The sequence below is a fragment of the Colletotrichum tamarilloi genome (assembly GCF_030869305.1).
Source record: "Colletotrichum tamarilloi strain Tom-12 chromosome Unknown Scaffold_9.1, whole genome shotgun sequence".
NCBI lineage: Eukaryota > Fungi > Ascomycota > Sordariomycetes > Glomerellales > Glomerellaceae > Colletotrichum > Colletotrichum tamarilloi.
The window spans coordinates 347,679-365,647 of NW_026849392.1; the positions used below are offsets into that span (position 1 = coordinate 347,679).

At 54.2% G+C, this 17,969-nt stretch overlaps 6 protein-coding genes across 6 annotated transcripts; 2 read left to right on the forward strand and 4 right to left on the reverse strand.

Moving 5' to 3' along the window:
- Nucleotides 1-2,271: 2,271 nt before the first annotated feature.
- On the reverse strand, nucleotides 2,272-2,724 carry CTAM01_03871 (uncharacterized protein; the record flags this gene model as incomplete). Its single annotated transcript, XM_060519901.1, has 1 exon — nucleotides 2,272-2,724. The coding sequence occupies one exon, from the start codon at nucleotides 2,722-2,724 to the stop codon at nucleotides 2,272-2,274; it is 453 nt and encodes a 150-aa protein (XP_060385322.1).
- Nucleotides 2,725-4,247: 1,523 nt separating this feature from the next.
- CTAM01_03872 (uncharacterized protein) lies at nucleotides 4,248-4,835 on the reverse strand (the record flags this gene model as incomplete). Its single annotated transcript, XM_060519902.1, has 1 exon — nucleotides 4,248-4,835. The coding sequence occupies one exon, from the start codon at nucleotides 4,833-4,835 to the stop codon at nucleotides 4,248-4,250; it is 588 nt and encodes a 195-aa protein (XP_060385323.1).
- A 983-nt stretch (nucleotides 4,836-5,818) lies between these two features.
- CTAM01_03873 (carboxymuconolactone decarboxylase) lies at nucleotides 5,819-6,659 on the reverse strand (the record flags this gene model as incomplete). Its single annotated transcript, XM_060519903.1, has 2 exons — nucleotides 5,819-6,331; nucleotides 6,387-6,659. The coding sequence occupies 2 exons, from the start codon at nucleotides 6,657-6,659 to the stop codon at nucleotides 5,819-5,821; spliced, it is 786 nt and encodes a 261-aa protein (XP_060385324.1).
- A 609-nt stretch (nucleotides 6,660-7,268) lies between these two features.
- CTAM01_03874 (uncharacterized protein) lies at nucleotides 7,269-9,949 on the forward strand (the record flags this gene model as incomplete). The annotated part of the gene is made up of 4 exons (XM_060519904.1): nucleotides 7,269-7,292; nucleotides 7,401-7,505; nucleotides 7,565-8,249; nucleotides 8,301-9,949. 4 exons carry the CDS (start codon nucleotides 7,269-7,271, stop codon nucleotides 9,947-9,949), a joined length of 2,463 nt encoding a protein of 820 aa, XP_060385325.1.
- Nucleotides 9,950-10,604: 655 nt separating this feature from the next.
- On the reverse strand, nucleotides 10,605-13,368 carry CTAM01_03875 (glycosyl transferase family 8; the record flags this gene model as incomplete). Its single annotated transcript, XM_060519905.1, has 6 exons — nucleotides 10,605-10,976; nucleotides 11,052-11,749; nucleotides 11,822-12,983; nucleotides 13,052-13,158; nucleotides 13,216-13,243; nucleotides 13,330-13,368. The coding sequence occupies 6 exons, from the start codon at nucleotides 13,366-13,368 to the stop codon at nucleotides 10,605-10,607; spliced, it is 2,406 nt and encodes an 801-aa protein (XP_060385326.1).
- A 3,169-nt stretch (nucleotides 13,369-16,537) lies between these two features.
- CTAM01_03876 (uncharacterized protein) lies at nucleotides 16,538-17,846 on the forward strand (the record flags this gene model as incomplete). Its single annotated transcript, XM_060519906.1, has 3 exons — nucleotides 16,538-16,651; nucleotides 17,168-17,720; nucleotides 17,779-17,846. 3 exons carry the CDS (start codon nucleotides 16,538-16,540, stop codon nucleotides 17,844-17,846), a joined length of 735 nt encoding a protein of 244 aa, XP_060385327.1.
- Nucleotides 17,847-17,969: the final 123 nt, after the last annotated feature.

Sequence of the window (17,969 nt, forward strand, 5' to 3'; positions counted from 1 at the left end):
AGGTCTCTCGACGGGAACGAAACGATGTCACGATCTGCCAGGATAGACGGAATTACGCAATGACACAAGCCTCACCTTTCTGTATTCGCTACTCTTACTCTATTTTCCAAGGTTCCTCTCTCTTGGATTCTCGCGCATTCGTTCTTCCTTCTCTCTCCGGGTCTCCCTGCAGCGTAGATCCTGCGCCAGTCCCAGGAACCCCAGGGCTGCTCTCCTTATTCTTTCTTTTCTTCGTTTCCCAGACCGCCGCTTGAATGCGAAGTCGTGCTCAGGCACTCTGGGTTCCACCAGCACCAGCAGCAGCTGGGCCCAGGTGTTTTTTTCACCGTTACATCGGAGACGAGAAAGAAGGTTTGATTCTCCAGTGGTATCCGTATTACACAGTACACTACCGCAATCACATGGAGGCTTGTCTGGCTGGAGGCAGAATCTTTTTCTGTTCGGTCTTGTCCGCGGGCCGGGGGTTCCATGCTTCACGATGAACCGGGGGCCGCAGAATAACTGAAGCCTTTTCGACAACCACCAAGTAGTCGTGATGCGAGTCTTTTTTTTTGTGGGAAAGAATTTCCCTTGGGAGGCAGCCCAATCTTTGACTACCGTGGCTACGTAGTTCCTGTCCCTGTTGAGCTGGTTTTCCGTCCAATACTCTCTCCCATAGAGGCGCTCCAGATTCTCAAGCGTGGACACCCCCTCCCCCTACCTACTCCTCCATGATATCGCGCCTACTATCGTTCGTCCCTTGAGTTTAATGTATGTACGTGTATGCGTTATTCCCCGATGGGAGGATGGGAGGGGGCGTCCAAGGGTCACCACATCATATACACACTCACTCTCCCCTCCCAGGCCGTCCAGACGCCGTCCCCGTGCCACGAAAATGAGATGTGTGTGTGTGTGTGTGTGTGTGTGTGTGTGTGTAAGGCGGGAAGCAAGCCCAGTCCCAGCCCAGTCCAGGCCAGCCCAGACGCCGTGATACCTGCGTCTACTGTCTGCCGGCAGCGGGCGAGTGTTGGTGATGGATCAACCCGCCCGGACCCCTATTTCGGGGAGTTTCTTTCCTCTCTCCGGTTTTCGCAGATGAGGAAGGGAATAATATCTCCGTAGCGCCTGCAAGAGTGAGATGGAGGCGCCGCGGGCAGGTAGCCGGGACCTCGCGGTGACCATAGTGATATCTTGGGTTATTGGTTGTGTTTGTTTTTGTCTGCATATAGAGTCCGCTGTTACACAATATCGGACTGTAATCCATATCTGCCGTATTACCCTTATCACAGAAACAGGAACACGCGAAAAAGCCCCTTCATGGTGGTGTTGCTGCCGTACGTTGAGTCTCACACTCAACGAGTGAAGTTTCCCAACAGCCCGGTTCGAGAGGCGCTTCCCGCGAGAGGAAAATCCTTGCTGGTCGGAACCAACGCAGCCCAACCATCCTAGCTTAACAAGGCGAGAAATCACTAACAAAGTAAACCACCATCGACGACACCAAAAGGCTCGCACTCACACGCGCACACACACCACCACCAGATCCTGCCGTGCCTTGGTTCCCCTCCAACGGGCCGGGGAGGAAAGATGGACGATGAGCCTAAGTCTTTAGAGACAACCATCTTCTTTTCTTCCTGGGTGCCACAATTGGTCCAGCCCGGAGTTGCGGTCTTGCACGGCTAGGTATTGCTATTCTTTCCGTCTTCAGCCATGAAGGAGAGTCCGAAGACTGGCATAAGATGGTATGAGACTATCGAGATATAAGACCGGCTTGAAAATGTGCTCTTTCTTTTTGGGTAGCCCACTGGGCTTGAGCTTCAGAAAAAGAATCTTCACGCTTGACAACAGCGTCACACGAAGGACAGCTTATCTCGGAGTGAGAGAGGGGTAGCGGAACAGTCGTTTGGTACAACACTGTTTACATGCCAAAAACAAAGTCTGGCCTGGCCTTTCCACCTTGTGATAAAACCGCACCAGTATTCTAGACCATCAATGCCTTGCCACGAGGGACTGGAAGTTGAGGTCTTTGACCGGCCAGGTTTCTCTACACGACGTGGCGCGTGGTCTCTGCCGTCAACTTTGCAAACGCCCCGGCCTTGCAGGTGTCTCACTCCGCTCGAGCGCTCTATACCGCCCCAACTTTTCCGCGGTCCTTGAACCAAAGAAAGAGTGGCCGGCCACTTGGCTGGGTTGTTTTTGGCGCCGTGCTAACCGTTGCAGAATATGATAGCGGTTTGGTGAAGTGTGATGGGATAGACTGGCAAGTGGGCGCCTGGATGGTAACATCGGGGATCTCTACTTGCAGTAGGGACGAAGCACAATGGCTTGTGACAGGGTAACAAACGAGGAGTTTTTACTAGTGTCCAACAAACGCCTTTGAGTTACCGGCGTTGTCGGACTTTGCTTCTTTATGAGGTGGTTCCTCGTGGCGTCGTCCCATATCGCACCACCCCCTCTTCTCTGCGATGCATAGCAACGGCGGGAAAAACCGAAGAAAACATCAAAGTATCTCTCGGCACTTCTAGAGAATACAGGATTACTCGACCGTCGACCGAGAGCACGGGTGGACCCTGGCTTCAGATGAGACTGCCGTCCTTGCTCGCCGCGTGTAACTTCGGGGACTACGCAGTAGATCGTACGTGCGAGATGAAAAGTGACCACAAACAGCAACAGTGCCGGGAGGTTTTGTCCGCCCCCAGCGTTTGAGCGAAGGCGAAATAAGGCAAAGCTACCCGTGATGGTATCCATCTGCCATTACCGCAGTCTTGGGTCCGGAAGCACCCAGACTCTCGGGACTAACACATGCATCCCAGCAAAAAGAGGCGTCACGCCGGCTTCTGCTAAGGGGACGAAAAAAGGCCACTAAGCCAGCGTAAGGGTAGTCCCCCCAAACGCGAGTCGCCTCTCCTCTCCCTCTCACTAATCCCTCGAACAATGGGCTTAGGTACGATACCGTTGAAAGGGGTGGAGGGAAATAGGTCTAGACCCGAGGGGAGACGCGGGCTTTGACTAGTCCTTGGACGCACACACGCCCGAGAGGTCGGGTCAGCACAGTGACAATGAGCAAAACGTCGAAGTCTTCTTCTGCCTCCCCCGTCCCCTTGCTTTCCCTTTGCCATCTGTGCCTGTGCTAGGCTAGTCTGTGGGCTAGAGGGGGCCAGTAGAGTTTAGATGAAGAAAAGGAACGCATCGTGGCTATACGGCATCTAGATTCTAGACACTTGAGGCAAAAAACGCCAGGAGAGATTGAGTTGGAACCTTGGGAGATGGGGCTGGGTTTATTCTGCCCGCCCCTCTGTGCAGAGATCAAAAACAAAGAAGCCGCAGCGTGAAGAGGCAATGAACAGGCGTTGGAAAACCAATCAACGCAAAATTCGCAAACGAGTCTCACAACCCCCCAAGTGTGTAGGACCCGAAGCAACGGGTTCTGACCGGCGCCACGCCCGCCTCCCGACGATTTCGAAGGGTTGCAACTTGCGGGCGGGATAAGGCTTTTTTTCTCACTCTCCGAAGGGGGTCTGCTGCCGTGGCCGCGAGGCTAGACGACGAAATGCCACACGAGACGGATCAAAGATGCCTCAAAGGCCCTAGGCTCGTCCAAAACCACGTGTGGATGATTGCGCAGGGGTCGCCTTTGTAGGCGAGCGCGGGAAGAAGCTTGGAGCACACGATGGCGGGCTTCGCGTAGAGTATTCGGGTCTAGCTTGTTAGCTCTGTGAGGAAAGCCCGGCGTGGTCATTGAATCAGTTGTGAATCTAGACGAGTCTGTCCATGGACTCCATCCCCCGGACCCTCCTTCGCTCGCGATACCCTCGCTGCTGCGGGGATGGGAAGGGCGCGGCGTGGGATGTTCTGCAAAGACTACACCGGCGGCGAGGCGAGGCAGGCCGAGGCTGGTACGGGCGATTATGCAGGAGTCGGGGTCGGAGGCGGAAGCGGAGAGGCACGTGAGAGGTGGGAACTTGGGTTGGAAGTGTGACGGGTTGACATGGCCGGTAGATGGTGAGGAAACCTGGAGTCCTGGGCAGTCGTGACCAGACCAAATCGATAGTCTCAATCCTTCGCGCTCCACTGCCGAAGAACAGCATCATGAATGAGTAGGTGGCGGGTAGATTACCAGCGAGCAGCCGGCGGCGAACCGGGGCGGCCAAGTATTTTGACATTGTCACATTTCACCGGCGATGAGCATCATTTCGCGGCTCCCTTGAATGATCAAAATCGTATTAAATCCGGCGCTACAGATGACTTGTTGTCGTTGAGAGACTTGGTAGCTAAAGATCGGAATCGGAGTCGGAGTCCAAGACAGACAAGGGCATGGGTGACAGGGGAGCAGGCATGGAGATGATGTTCACGTTCTCGGACGAAAAGCCATCCGAGATTAGTCGCTGCAAGGTGAGGTGGAAGATGGTCGCCGACCACTCTTGCACATCTTTTCCCGAGCGAATCGCTGCCCCCTCTGTCGTCGAGACTCCAAAGGTGTGGTTGAAATAACTGACAGAGGCGTGACAGCAGGGAAATGGGAAATACCTAAAGTAGAGAAAGAGAGGTCGGTAAGTTGGTATTCGTACGGATACAATGTCGATCCTTGAACCTCGCGCGGAGGGGTGCTCCCTGGGCAGGGAAAAGACTGAAAAGATCGACACGCCAATTCTGTCATTGTTTCTTCTTCCCTTAACCGCGGGGGGGTGCCAGTGCCACGGTGCCTGGCAAGCCGCAAATGCAGACTCAAGAGAACCAGGTCCCCCCCGTCGCCTTTGGCTTGCCTGAGTAGCCCTGCCTTCCCTCACAACTCTCCACCCGAGTGGTAGCCAAGCAGAAGCCACGGACAGACAGAAATGCAGGGGCTCTAGGGGTGCCATTCTCAAGAGGGAAAATGCCTGGGATGATGGTGCTGTTGCATCCAGTGGCCGTATCCGGCTTGGGGCGCGAATCTTGGTGTGTGTATCAATCGCACTCCTCGGACTTCGGCATCGGAGCTGCTGGTGATGCCCTCAACTCCTCTCATGGGTGTGTGTACACTATGCGTGTGGTTGGTGTTCATGGGTAGAGTTAGCTTGACTGCCCACCATCCCGGTCAAGCTACGACCTTCCCTACAGAGGATGCTGCTGTACGCGATGTACTGATCTCCACGGCGCGAACCCATTGTGTGGCCCGGAAACCCAGCGCCAATCTTTGGGAATGGGGGAGGGTTGCACGACATAGGGAGCCCGTAGCAGACAGGTATCTCTTCCCCATGCTGACAGCTGGTTCGCCTGAGGAGGGACAAGGCTCTATACAACGGGTTTCAATATCCATGAGAACCCCCCCCCCCCCCCGGCCGTACCCAAGAAGCTTGCCTACGGCCGTATGTGAGTATGTACATATGGGTGATGTATGTATGCAATGCGGGCAGGGCCACCGTCCACGACTTACCCCCATGCCCTGCAGCGCGGCAGCTGGCTCCGTTCGTACCACGCTCTATCATATCACGGGAACACAAATATCATAACTCAACTCGGACACTTGGGTGCCAGCGTTTGTGGGCCAGTCAATCTTCGCCGTGCTCTCGTCGCTAAGTGTATCGCTTCCGGCCTCGTCTATTGCGGAATTGTGACCGCGGCGGAACCTCTTGATTGCCCGCCGAGCCTCATCCCCAGTATCGTGATGTGTGCTGTATTGCAGGAAGCATATCATTCTGCCTACCACGAGGCTTTTCCCGGTGCTGAGAAGCCTCGTGAGGGCTTTCTTACCGTCACACGCTGTCACTTGATGTGACTTAGCCAATCCAAAGTCTCCATATCGAGATAGTCTTTACTACCATACCGTCGCCCCGTCTATCTCGCCCTGTAGCATACATAGCCATCATACAGTTGCAACCTCGCTTCGCCAGCCCCATCCACCAGGTACACCGTCACCGAGTTGGTTCATGCCTGAAGCTTTGCATATGTCCATGACGATGCCTCTCACAGCCCTCACCTCCTCGGCAGATGCGCCACCGTTGAGAGCGCCTTTGAGATGACCCTTCAGCTGAGGATTCACATCCTGCGGTATCAACCCCGCAATGAGAACGTAGGATGTCTCTACTGGAGACAGAACGTTGGTATTGCTGAGTATGTACCCATACATCAGCCGGGCGGTTAAACCGAGGTCTTCCGTGCCCGAGCGGTCCATCTGACTCATTACCCGTCTCGATATCTTGCCGTAGATGTTATCCCAGAAGCCCTGGCCGCGCTGCAAGATCTTGGAAGAGGGAGTGTGGTGTATGTCCACATGCCGTGCAGTCGGCGATGAAGAAAGCGTATCATTCGCACCTTGCGGCTCATCTAGTAGGTGCTCCGGTGTCACTTTCTTCAACTCCATGAGAGAATTGATGGTCTACTTCATGTCAGTGACTGTTTCCAAGTAGAGAAGTACAGTATGAAACCGGTACCTTGGGCAGGCCTCCAACTGCAGAAGCCTTGACGAGTGCTTCACGTAGCTTCCTCAAGATTGTGAGGTGTTCCTCCGGGCCCGGCTTCACATCATCAGGACCGAGGCCGTGTTTCATGACATGATTGTAGACTTGCGGTATCTCATCTGGCCGATTCAGTATGGTCAAAGTCGTGGCAGCAATGAAATACCAAGCATGCTTGGGAACATGTGGTTGATTCTTCAGCGATGTGAGGAGCGCTGGGGTAGCAATGGGCATCAATCCAGCTGTCATCGTGGCCATGGATGAAGCACGAGGGAGGTAGAAAAGTGAGGTTTTACGACCAAGTTATCATTGTCGCATTTACCGAGGCAGACGGATGACTTTCCAAAATACCACTTCAACTTCCTCAGCAGGGAGATGGGAAACGACTACGGCGTCTCCTTTGGCAAAAGCTATCCGTTCTCAAGCGGACATGAGAAGAGCGCCGTCCAACTCATCGCGGAAGACGAACGCTGTCATCCTTATCGGGGGCTCGGTGACCAAGATAAGGAACGGCAGGGCCGGCCTGTCGTTTGAATCGTGGCCGGAGTCGGCTTAATGTAGCCCCGATTCAGTCACCTTGTGTAACGAACCATCACGTGCTCCACCTCCAACCTTCCCGCGCTACCGCGTTGAGGTAGTTGGATACTGTGGCGTCACTGCTCTGCTCAGGTAATCCACCGCAGCAAGTGGATGCTTGTCATTAACGTGGCATCAACTACGGCCTCCGAAAGAGACGTACTACCACGCCAACACCGCGCATCCGGACTTTCTTTGGCCTGCATCAACAACATGGGCACCTGAGGGCTTTCCTCACTCCACATCACCAATTCCCGTGCTAACAGCCCATCAAAAGTCAAGATGAGGCTCGCGTGGTACGCAGGGGTAAGTGACGCTGTTGGAGCTATCGAACAAGCTCCGTTCGCAAAGCTCCGTCTCCGCCAGACACGCCTGGCCATCTCGGAGCTGTAACTTGCTGACCCAGAGACATAGGTTTCCACGGCCCTGGCGGCCTCGGTCGTCGTATCAGCCTTCCACCAACGAGCCAACTTTTACTCGGCCATGGTCTACCTCGCGCAGAGCAACTTCTGCTTATTGGTGCGTTATCTGGCCTTCCTCGTGGTCCCGCTGCAACCGAAGCTGATTAGTGCTTCCAGGTCCTGGTCAACTTCATTTACCTCATCTACGGTACCCTGATATACGGCCTGCAACGACTCCTGTATGGCCCGCTGCGACAAGTTGAAGTCGAGCAACTTTCCGAAAAAGCCTGGTTCGCTATTACCGAAACATGCCTCGCGATGACGATATTCCGGGAGGAGATTGGCGCGTGGTTCCTCGTCATGTTTACCGCACTGGTGACAGGCAAGGTCTGGGGCTGGATTGGCGATGGCCGCGTTGAGGTTCTCGAGCAACAGCCTCCTGCGAACCCGGGTCTCTTCCACACTAGGCTCAGCTTGTCACTCCTCTTAAGCTTGGTATACGACACTTGGCTCCTTCGATACACTGTCTCTACAGTTATCCAACAAGCACGTCCTAACATGATGGTCATGTTCCTCTTCGAATTCGCTGTTTTGGCAACATGCTCAGCACGAACCGGAATTCGGTACTTGGTGTCAGTGATGGAGCAGAACATTGTCAAGACGCAAACGAGATTGCGCCTGGAGGAGCGACGAAGACAAGTTCGCGAGGAGCGCGAGGAACTCATCCGACAGCGCGAACAAAACGGTGCGGGTGAGGATCAGCCCGAATTGCCTCGTGAGGAGGACATTGATGAAATGGACATTGAGGTTCCTGGATGGGAGGCAAAGGGTCAGTGGATACTGATCCTGGACCTTTTCGCTGGTAAGTTACACCGAAACTCTGCGGCCGTGGCCATGCTTTGACAATATCCAGATTGTGTGAAACTGGCCATCTACCTGGTGTTCTTCGGCATCTTGCTCACATTCTACGGCTTGCCGATTCACATCATGCGTGACCTTTTCATGACAGCCAGATCTGTCATTAAGAGGGGTTCAGCACTGTGGCGCTACCGCAAGGCTGTCGAAGACATGAACAAGTATCCTGACGCTACCGAGGAGGATTTGGGACGAGAGGATACATGTATCATCTGCCGAGAGGAGATGCGTCCCTGGGACCCAACCAACGGGGCCGTCGAACGTGTGCGACCTAAAAAGCTTCCGTGTGGACATATTCTACACTTTGGATGCCTCAAGAGTTGGCTTGAGCGTCAACAAGTCTGTCCTACCTGCCGAAGCCCTGTTGTCATTACGAACAACAACAACAATGGCGCCGTACCGCAGAATCGGGACGCAATGTTCGCTAGGATTGGTCTCGGCGGGCTCGGAGCTGCGCCTGCTGTCCCACCTGGCCAGCAACCGCCTGCGAACCATGCACCAGGCGCCGCTCCCGGCGGCCAGCCAGCTCAGCAACCGCCCCGAAACGGTGCAGCGCGAGTCTTCCAGCTTGGCCCTCTCCGCCTCGGTTTCGCCCAGGGCGAGAACATGCAGCAGTTGGCACAGCAAATGGGTGTTCCCCAGGAGGCCATCCCTGCACCCTTCGCTCAGGGCGGTCCCGCTGGCCCTTTTACGCCCGCTGCACAAACGCCAGGCGGTAACAACATGCCAGCTATCCGGCAGCAGATTCAACAGCTCGAGCAGATGATACAGCGTGAGGTGTCAACCCTCCAGAGCATGCACCAGGAACTGCAGACACTACATCTTCTTACGGCAGAGCTGAGCCGTATTCGCCAGCTGCAGCAGCTTACAGAACAGGCCCAAAATGTACCCCAGAATCCTGGACCGACCCCGCCGGTGTTCAACCTGGGCCAGCCACAGCAGATGCCACTTCCGGCAATGTCATTATCGCAAGTGCCCATCCATCATACCCTGCGTGTGAACGGCCCAGTAGTGACACGGCATGGAGCCGCAAACCACTCCAACGCAATTCCGGCCGGCAGCTCTGAGCTCCCAGAAGGCGTAGTGATCCCACCTGGATGGTCACTTCTTCCTCTTCAGCGGATAGAAGGCGCCCCCGGATCTCAGCCCTTCCCCGAAAGGCCGTTGTCGGCGTCGGGCGAGACAGCTCAGCCTTCGGAGGCACCTGTCCCGCAAGCTCCAGTCGTTGGCGTGACCCAGGATGCCGACTCAACTCACCCTGCTACGAATGACTTCTCAACGCGCTCTACCGTCCACGAGCAAAGACAGGAGCCCGTTGGCTCTGGTCATGATGTCTCCACGAATCAGACGGACCCGCCGCCGGTCCTTGCCCCGAACCCGGTGCTACCTAACTGGGGCGGTGCGAACCAGCTTTTCGGCAACGGACGTGGTTTGCCGGGATTGGGCAACAACGCCCCATCGGAGACGTCTATCGATGAACCCCCGAGATACGATGAGGACGCGCCTAGAAGTTCGCCAGAGAAGACGTCCGCCACGGCCCCCGCGGTGGCCGAGGGAAGTGCCGAGGAGGAAGGCGGTAGTAGTAGCAAGGGCAAAGCCAAGGCCAAGGCCGTCACGGTCGAGGAAGCCGTTGACGACGACGAATAAATACGGCCAAGGAGCAGGCATTACGTGGCGTTTGGGGCGGTATTCTTTTGGTTGAAGTGTAAAAATCATACCAATTTTCTGTAGGATTACTAGCGAATATTAAGTACGCGAGATAAGCGCTCTTCAAGGAACCGTCTTCTATCCATCGTATCAGGCATAATGACTGAGTATGTCACGCGTGTGCTGGCTTCAAACAACTTGATAATGAAGATGCCCATTTGTCCAAGGTAATGCGTACACCTGACGACCACGAATCGACATGAGACCACTACATGATTGATGTTTGGAATCTGATAGAATTTCCCGAAGCTTTTCCCTCGAAGACCGAAATAATGGACATGGGGGAAACAACATGTCTAGATGCAATCCTTGAATTGGTGAGATGATAAACCATATTGCCTACACAAGCAGGGTTATTGACAAGATATGTATATATACCAATTCATTGAATCCGACTCGCCATTCTTCGTCCCGCATTATGACCTTCACGCCCCCCATCCGCACTGGACGGCACCTCGGAAACATCGCCACCAATATGATACAATGAAGCTCCCCATTTCCTTGCCATATGCCACCAATTCCATCCTTCGTAAGCCTAAAATATTGCTGCTGTATGATGTAATTATTAGACACGAGTCCCACACTTCATTACCCATTATGTGTCGAGCACATCGCGCTGCTCCTCCATAGGAAGTGCAGGCGTCTCCCACAACGGGGCACCCTCTCCCCTCTCCCAGGCGGTACCCGGACCTTGATACGCCGGCTCTTGGATCTGTGCCTGCTCACCACCCAGATTGCGCAAAACACTCGTAGTCGCGCTGCCTTTCACCGGCTGCGGACTGAGTACCACTCCTTTAGACGACTGCGCAACATAAGTAGGTGGAAACACTCTCTCCGAGCCGAACGGCAAGGAACGTTTCGGGATCTCTCGACTCACACCCTCAGGTCCACCTTCACCACCACCGAGCTTCTTCAACAAAGCCTCTGACTGCTGCTTAGCCAATTCCTGAAGCTGTGCAGAAGGGTCCTTGGGGCGCAAGGGCAGGTTAGTATATTCGCAAAGACAGTCTGCGGGAGTCCACCGAATTCCATGCACACATACCCAGTCAGTCTGCGGCGGCACGCCCTGGGCGACCGGCAGTTCCTCATCATCCTCTCCGTCGCCAGGTTTGGGGCCACCGCCCCAGAACTTTGGCCGACGGATAGGTGCAGGAGTGACTGGAAGACTAGGTCTGTCGACTACGCTAGGGAAGTCTGTGAGCTTGAGCCCATGCTCCTTTGCTGTCTTTCCATCAGAGGTTCCCACCGAGCCCTGGCTCTTCCCACGACGATGCTTCTGGAGACCCTCGACGTAACGTTCGATTTCGGGTACTTCGTCCCAGGCATTCGTACGTGTAAAAGCGGTCCAAGGGTCCGACGGGCTGACTTTGATAGTTGGAGTGGCTGGGGTGCTGGGCTCGCTCTTTTGACCAGTCGTCGATGATCCTAAAAGAGACGGCTCAGCGGGAGCCTGGGATGTGGAAGACGCCGTGAAAGACGCCGCGTGCTCACCAGTCGGCGTGCTCGAAGATTCTTCGGCTTCCGGCTCGGCCAAATCCGCAGTGAAGACTCTGGTCGGCTTGGGTTGGTTGATCTCCCATGGGAAGAGGTGACGAGGCTTCTGCGTTGGCTTGTCCTTCGGAACCTCATACCACATGTTTCTTGGGGGACTCGGGTATCGTTGGGGGGGCACAAATGGAGCGGGGTCCTGAGACATCTCATACGTCTGTGAAGGGAAGTTGAGTGCCTCTGGTCTTGAATCTGCCGGTGGGGGTTGTCTGGTATAAAGTTAGTATCAGAAGAAAGAGCTAGTGGGCCATATCATTGACGAACCTCTGAGCGTCCCATGCTGGCGGAGGAGTTGGCTCTCTTGGTTGCTCCACTGGTACTGATTCACCCCGCCCCTCATGCGCTGAAATCTGCTCTGATCGAGCCTCAGCTTGCGTTCCAGCAAAAGCACCAAATGAATCGCTCGAAGGGGGTAACGAATGGCCAGCCTGATACGCGATCTCAGGCTGGGATCCTTGACCATGATGGGGCTGTTCGTGATGAACACATGACTGGGAAGAGCCAGCATCGTGAGCATCATGGTGGGAAGGGCCATGAGCCGGATGACCCGAGGAAGAGGGCACCGTCTGGTAGTGTGTGCCACCGTGGCTACGGGGCGTTTCCGCCCCGTGGAAATGCTCACCCGTTGATGCTGCTTGCGCAGCTTGCGGCTGGAATTCTCCTTTAGTAAAATACTGTACAATCTCAGGAACCTGCTGTTCCTGATGTGTCTGCTGCTGCTGGACAGGAGTATGCTCCTCCTGAACCTGTGGCTGCTGCTCTTGTGGCGGAGCAGATGCTGTTTCCTATGGAGACGTAAGCTCTTGTTCTGCCCGAAAGAAAACGACGTTGGGAGACACACGGCAACTCTGTAATGCCGGTCGTAAACGGCCCACCATCTTCCAATCATGTCTTCGAATGGTGAATCTCCTTTGCTCGCTTGTCGACCTTGGAACCACGGCTTGTCGGGGCCAATAAAATGCACCATGTTGATGCTGGACTGGAAGTGTCGGTACGCAGGCACGTACTGGTAATGTGCCGAGGGTGTGACATTGTAGGTGAAGCTGATGCGATTGTACGTATTCTTGAAGTGCATGTTGAGGAGGCCTTGGTCGGCACCATCGAAAGAAATGCCCCTCTCCGCCATCGCCATGAGAGCATAGTAGTCTCCCATGTTGGGGCTCAGAACCATTACACCAGTATTGAAAAGATCCGGCCATCCAATATCGGGTGCGGCAGAGAAGGGCGCGGCAATGTCGAATAGTTCGTCAGGAGCTCGATAGGCGACGACATCGGCATCGATGTAGACAATTTTGGAAAATTGAGTCTGGCGCCAGAGGTTGACTTTGGTGAAGGCTGAGTGGAGATCAGGCCGGTTCATGAGGTACAAGTTCGCTGGTCGAGCATTCCGAATGCGCGGCACGGGGATGACATGATCGTAGACAGCCTGCACCGGGGAGGCATCAGTACATTGTACGGAGAGATCAATTGGCGCCAAGGTTGTCGCGAGCTCACCTTGAGTTCTGTGATAACCTCGGCAGATACGGTATCGAGCGTGACGAGCACGACCAGCTGTTTCGAAGTGCCGGCATCGCGGAGAGAATGAGCAAGAACCAATGCGCCTGGTTACAGTTTGGTCAGCAGCGCTTTGAAAAGTAGATCGAGGGCCAGAAACTAACCTGGAAGGTATGCGTCGTTCAACAGAAGCTATGCGAAAGTGGCTGTTAGCTCTTTGTTTACTTTTTTTTTTCCTGTGCTCGCTGGGCTTTGCGATGGCAGTTGGGGATACGAACCGTCGCATAGACCTGTTCTCCTCCACGAAGCGGCGCCATTGTGTGTGTATGGCGTTGCGAGACACAAAACTAAAGAGCAGGATCAACGATACAACGACACAGGATCTGTTTTTTCAGCGAGTGGCCATGAACAGTATATTACAGGTGTTCTCGCAGGAGGTTGGAAGTGTTGAGTGGCACGACAAAAGTTGTTTGCGAGGTGACGGACAGCGGATGGGCGTGGCGGGGATGAGGAGCCGTGCGTCCACGTTCAAGTCGAGGCCCGGTCCAGGTTCAGTCCAGGTGCAAGCTGGTGCGGAGAGAGAGGGAGGCGTGGAGGTGGAGGGCAGCTCTGAAGTGGGTTCGCTGCAGATGTCGGCCAGGGTACCTTGGCTATGCGAGAAGTAAGTAAGTATCCGCGGAGGAGCCTGACAATATGATGTGGTTCTCCTTCGTATTCCGCCATGTATCCGGACCTACCTGGGAGACGACGTTGCGGGAGAGAAGAGGTAGACGAAAGGTGGGAAAACGGGAGGAAGGAGAGCAAACCCGGAAGGGGACGTCACCGGCACTGGTTTATCAGAGTGAGGAGAGTGAATCAATGTCAACGCCTGTCGCGAAGAGGCATGCGCAAAATGGGACGTAGAGGGTCTAGACAGCCAAGCGGTTGGTCTGTGGCTCGTAATCATGTCATTAGCGGGAAATCGTTGTTAGTCGCGATGCCTGTCGTTTTCCGTCCTGTACGAAGACCAAGAGCTTCGGGTCATTGTGCAGCAAAGCTAGAGTCGCACAACCTGATGGGGACGTACCGGTAAGAAACGAAGACGGGCTAGCAGCAGCTTTAGTTCAACGCTTTAGGTATCACTACCTCTACCTGAGTGGAAAGAGAGCAGAGCTACGGAGTATTGGTATCGTACTCCGTAGCGAGGTCGATGATGCGTGACTGGGGACCCAGGTAGAGCTTCGCGGCCTAGGACAGGACGGAAAGGGCGGCGTGGGTCGTTGGGAAGCTGCACAAGCAAGGCCGTTGCAGCTACGGAAATTGCAACTGAGCAAATACAGCTGGGATATTATAAGGTAACTGCCATTCTAGCTGCAAATGAACGAGGGCCAAAGGAAGAAAGAACCTTTTTGTTCCAGGTAAGCTGTTCGAAGCAAAATATTCCAAGGTACGGAGTAGGCACGCGTGTATTCTTTTTGGCAGATGGAAGGATGGGCGCAACGAAAAGAAGGAAGCGGAAGCAGGAGCTTCGACTAGGTACCTAAGGTACCCAAAGTATCTACGTATCTGAGGTACCTACCGTAGGTAAGGTAAGGAGCATCTGACGTCTGTGAAGATACCTTAATGCGCAAGCTTCTGAGGTACTTGAACACTTGAATTGCGCCTCTCCAGCGGGTCTTTGCATGCTGAGGTACCTTTACCTAGTCCCGGCGTGTTTGGGAGCAACCCACCCTGAAGGTTCGCGCGCTGAAAAGCAATGGACTCGAACGGCTGCCAAGGAAGGTCAGAGCTTGTGCACCTTTTCGGACTGTGCCCCGGCCTGGTCACACCTCACCTCACTTGTCGCGGGCGTGAAATTTTCCTCATCACAAAGGCCTTCTTTCCTGTGTTTGTTCGTGTTCCTCAATCCATTCCCCTACTATATGAGAATTCCAGAGGTAGAAATGAAGGCTCAACGGCCACACGCGACTCAGATATTTCAGGCCATTCTTGCCGAGGCTCGACACTCGTTCCTTCAACCTTGTCTTATTACTGCGTAGGTTCTTCAGGAACGTCCCATATTAATATGTCACTCGCCCTTGGGTCCCACAACTTGCAGCACGGTAGCGGAACTGGAGGCACGAGACATTGCTGCAGCTTCTGGTAGCCCGGCACAAGGTTTCTCAAGGAAGAAAAAAACAGTCCAGCTCCTATGATGAAGAAGCTTACTTGAGGGTAACAATGAGGCAAAGCAGAAGACTATCAGAGTAGGTAAGAGGACTGAGAGCTGTTGAAAATTACTAGAGAGTGAAACTCCTTGAAATTGAAACATGGGCAGAGTACTCCGTAGAAGAAAAAGATTGGCAAGGCTGGCACGCAGACCCCTTTCTTCTCCCAGACTTTGGACCTCCCTGTCCATTTCTGGTGCCTTCAAGCCCCCAAATCACTCGATATTTCTCTTCAGCTTTCGTGACGCATTTTCTAGACGTCTCGGAGCTTCTTGCTATTTCTCAAGGGATATGCCTCTCAACTTCTTGCTCGTCTCAACAGCAATTTCCCTCCATTACTGGGCCTTCAATGGGCATTTCAGTTGAGCAATTTCATCTTCATGCTCACAGAGGCCAAGTATCAAACCGTCTGATGTATTTCCTCGGACATCCTTACCATGGAGCCCCTCGTGAGATGATCTAGGTTCTTACGTGCATAACCATTGCTAGCCGCCACAGTCATCCTGGTTCATCACTCAATCCTTTTCTTGCTCCGATAATGGGCATTACACTTTGACCATCTCATGACGGCGATCCCGCCCAGCACGCTCAGGTAGTGTACACAGGTTTTCGGAGGCGGAAAACTGCCCGTGGGCAGAGGTCACCAACCCCTCCTTCCCCACCCTTCAAGCTATCGAAGCTGTCAGCCTGAAGCTGGGAAAGTCTGCGTACCATGTCCGTAGTTCCTCCATCTCATAGGTAGTGGTCTAAGGTAGTTGTTGAATGGAGGGCGGGTAGTTTCATGATATGAACGCAGCTTCCCCGCATCTACCGGCTGCCTTCCTTTACCCCCCTCCGAGACCCAGACTCGCATCGCCTGCCGTTGGGAAGCTGCGAGGTTGGAAAAAAAAGGATTACCAGGAGAAGGAAATGACGTGAGGTGAACTCGGGAAGCTCATTACACCTCCCCTCCCGCATGTCTTGCCCACGGCTCCTGGACCTATCGTGCTGTCCAATCTAGTGATCCGGGACATGGGGGCTTCCTCGATCGGAGAAAGATGCTTCCCATCAGGAAACAGACAAAGGACCCTTGGAAAGGCGAACCGAGCCATGCGCCGGATTAATTTACACAAACTCTCCATCACCTCTCGTCGGGCCCTCTCTCACCTCATCCGTCCACCGGCACCTTTTCCTCTCAATCTTTGCCCCGCCTTACTACTGCATACCACTGCATGCCTGACGTCCCTCCCCAGCTCGCCTAATCCCCCGTCAGTTCTAGGTATGCTGCAGACAGACTGCTGCATCATACTCGTCATCCGCAATGGAAGGTCCCGGTGCTCATGACCACCACCAATACGCTATTGACGAGGTCATCTACCCGCCCAGTCCTGGTTGGTCAATGTCAGAGCCAGAACTACAAACGCAAGCCGTCATTGTGAGTCTGCATCTGATCTTCTGTCCATCACCGAGTTCCGTATCTGGATTCCACCATGGTTGCGGCAGGATGCCAAAAGACGTTGGACACGAGTGTGGACCATCTGGAGATATCCATCCTCTACACTATGGAGTAGCATGGCACTACCCATGCCTACTCACTCGCCCCAACACTTTACACAAACGTCACATGAGCTGAGGGATGCATTGAGGTGGGCAAAGCAAGAAGGACCCTGTGGACCACCTCCGCATCTCGGTGCGGGGATCCAACAGCTCTCGCAGCTCAAGCTGATGATCTGCATCAAGGGTCTACCCGGCACGGCACTTTCAATCCTGCAGTCACTGGACCGGTCGTCTTACTGTGTACAGACTCAGAGCCTGTTACCTATTTACCTACCTACCACAATAGGGCCTCACAGCATTTTGCATGTTCAAAGCCCTGTCCGTCTTCTCGTTGAAGCGATCCTTGCTGGAATTAATCTCAATTATAATGTTTAAGCACACTCACTTCTTATAGCCATTACAGCCAATCACCGTGGAGCCTCGCCCGCGCCGCCTAGACTTTTTCAGTCTCCCTTACGAGCTCCGCCTAGACATCTACGAACTCCTACTCCTCAACCCGGAGCCCATTATCGTGTCGAGCAGCCGCCGCCAGCTCCACGTCAAAGTTGAGCCGCCGGAGCACCAAGTCGCCTACCTACGGGCTCCCCGCCCGAGACCTCGCGTCGTATCGCTGACCCATAGGAAACCTCACGTCGAGGTCCTACGGACATGCAGGCAGATCGAACAAGAAGCCACCCCGATACTCTATGGCCGCAATGACTTCGTTGTCGGATTGAGGCTACGGGCGACGCAGAGCCACCGGATGGACCCCTTAATCCAATATCTGCGTTCATCGACACTGCTTCAGCTCCGCTCAGTCACATTTCGGCCGGGCTGTTGTTGTGATCAGTGGCTCAAGTCTCTTGGTAGCGGCCAGAATGTCGCAAGCATGATAAGCCGTATGCAGCTCATTGAGCAGAGAGATCACCAGCAAGTATTTTGGGACATCGAGACAGCCCTGTGGCAGAGTGCGTATCCCCCATTTGCTTAGGACAACCTTGGGATGCTAACGTCAAGTGAATCCAGATGTTGTGGGCAAGAGCAGAGTCTGTGCCTTTTGCCATACCACTACTGGGGAGCGGATGTTCATATAAACCGTACAGAGTATGTCCACAGAGGCTGGCCCTCACATCATACTGGTGTCAAAAACCTAATGAGCCGAGAAGGGGTTATTACATGATTATGAAAAGCTCTCGTCACTCGAGTCGGCCCCAGAA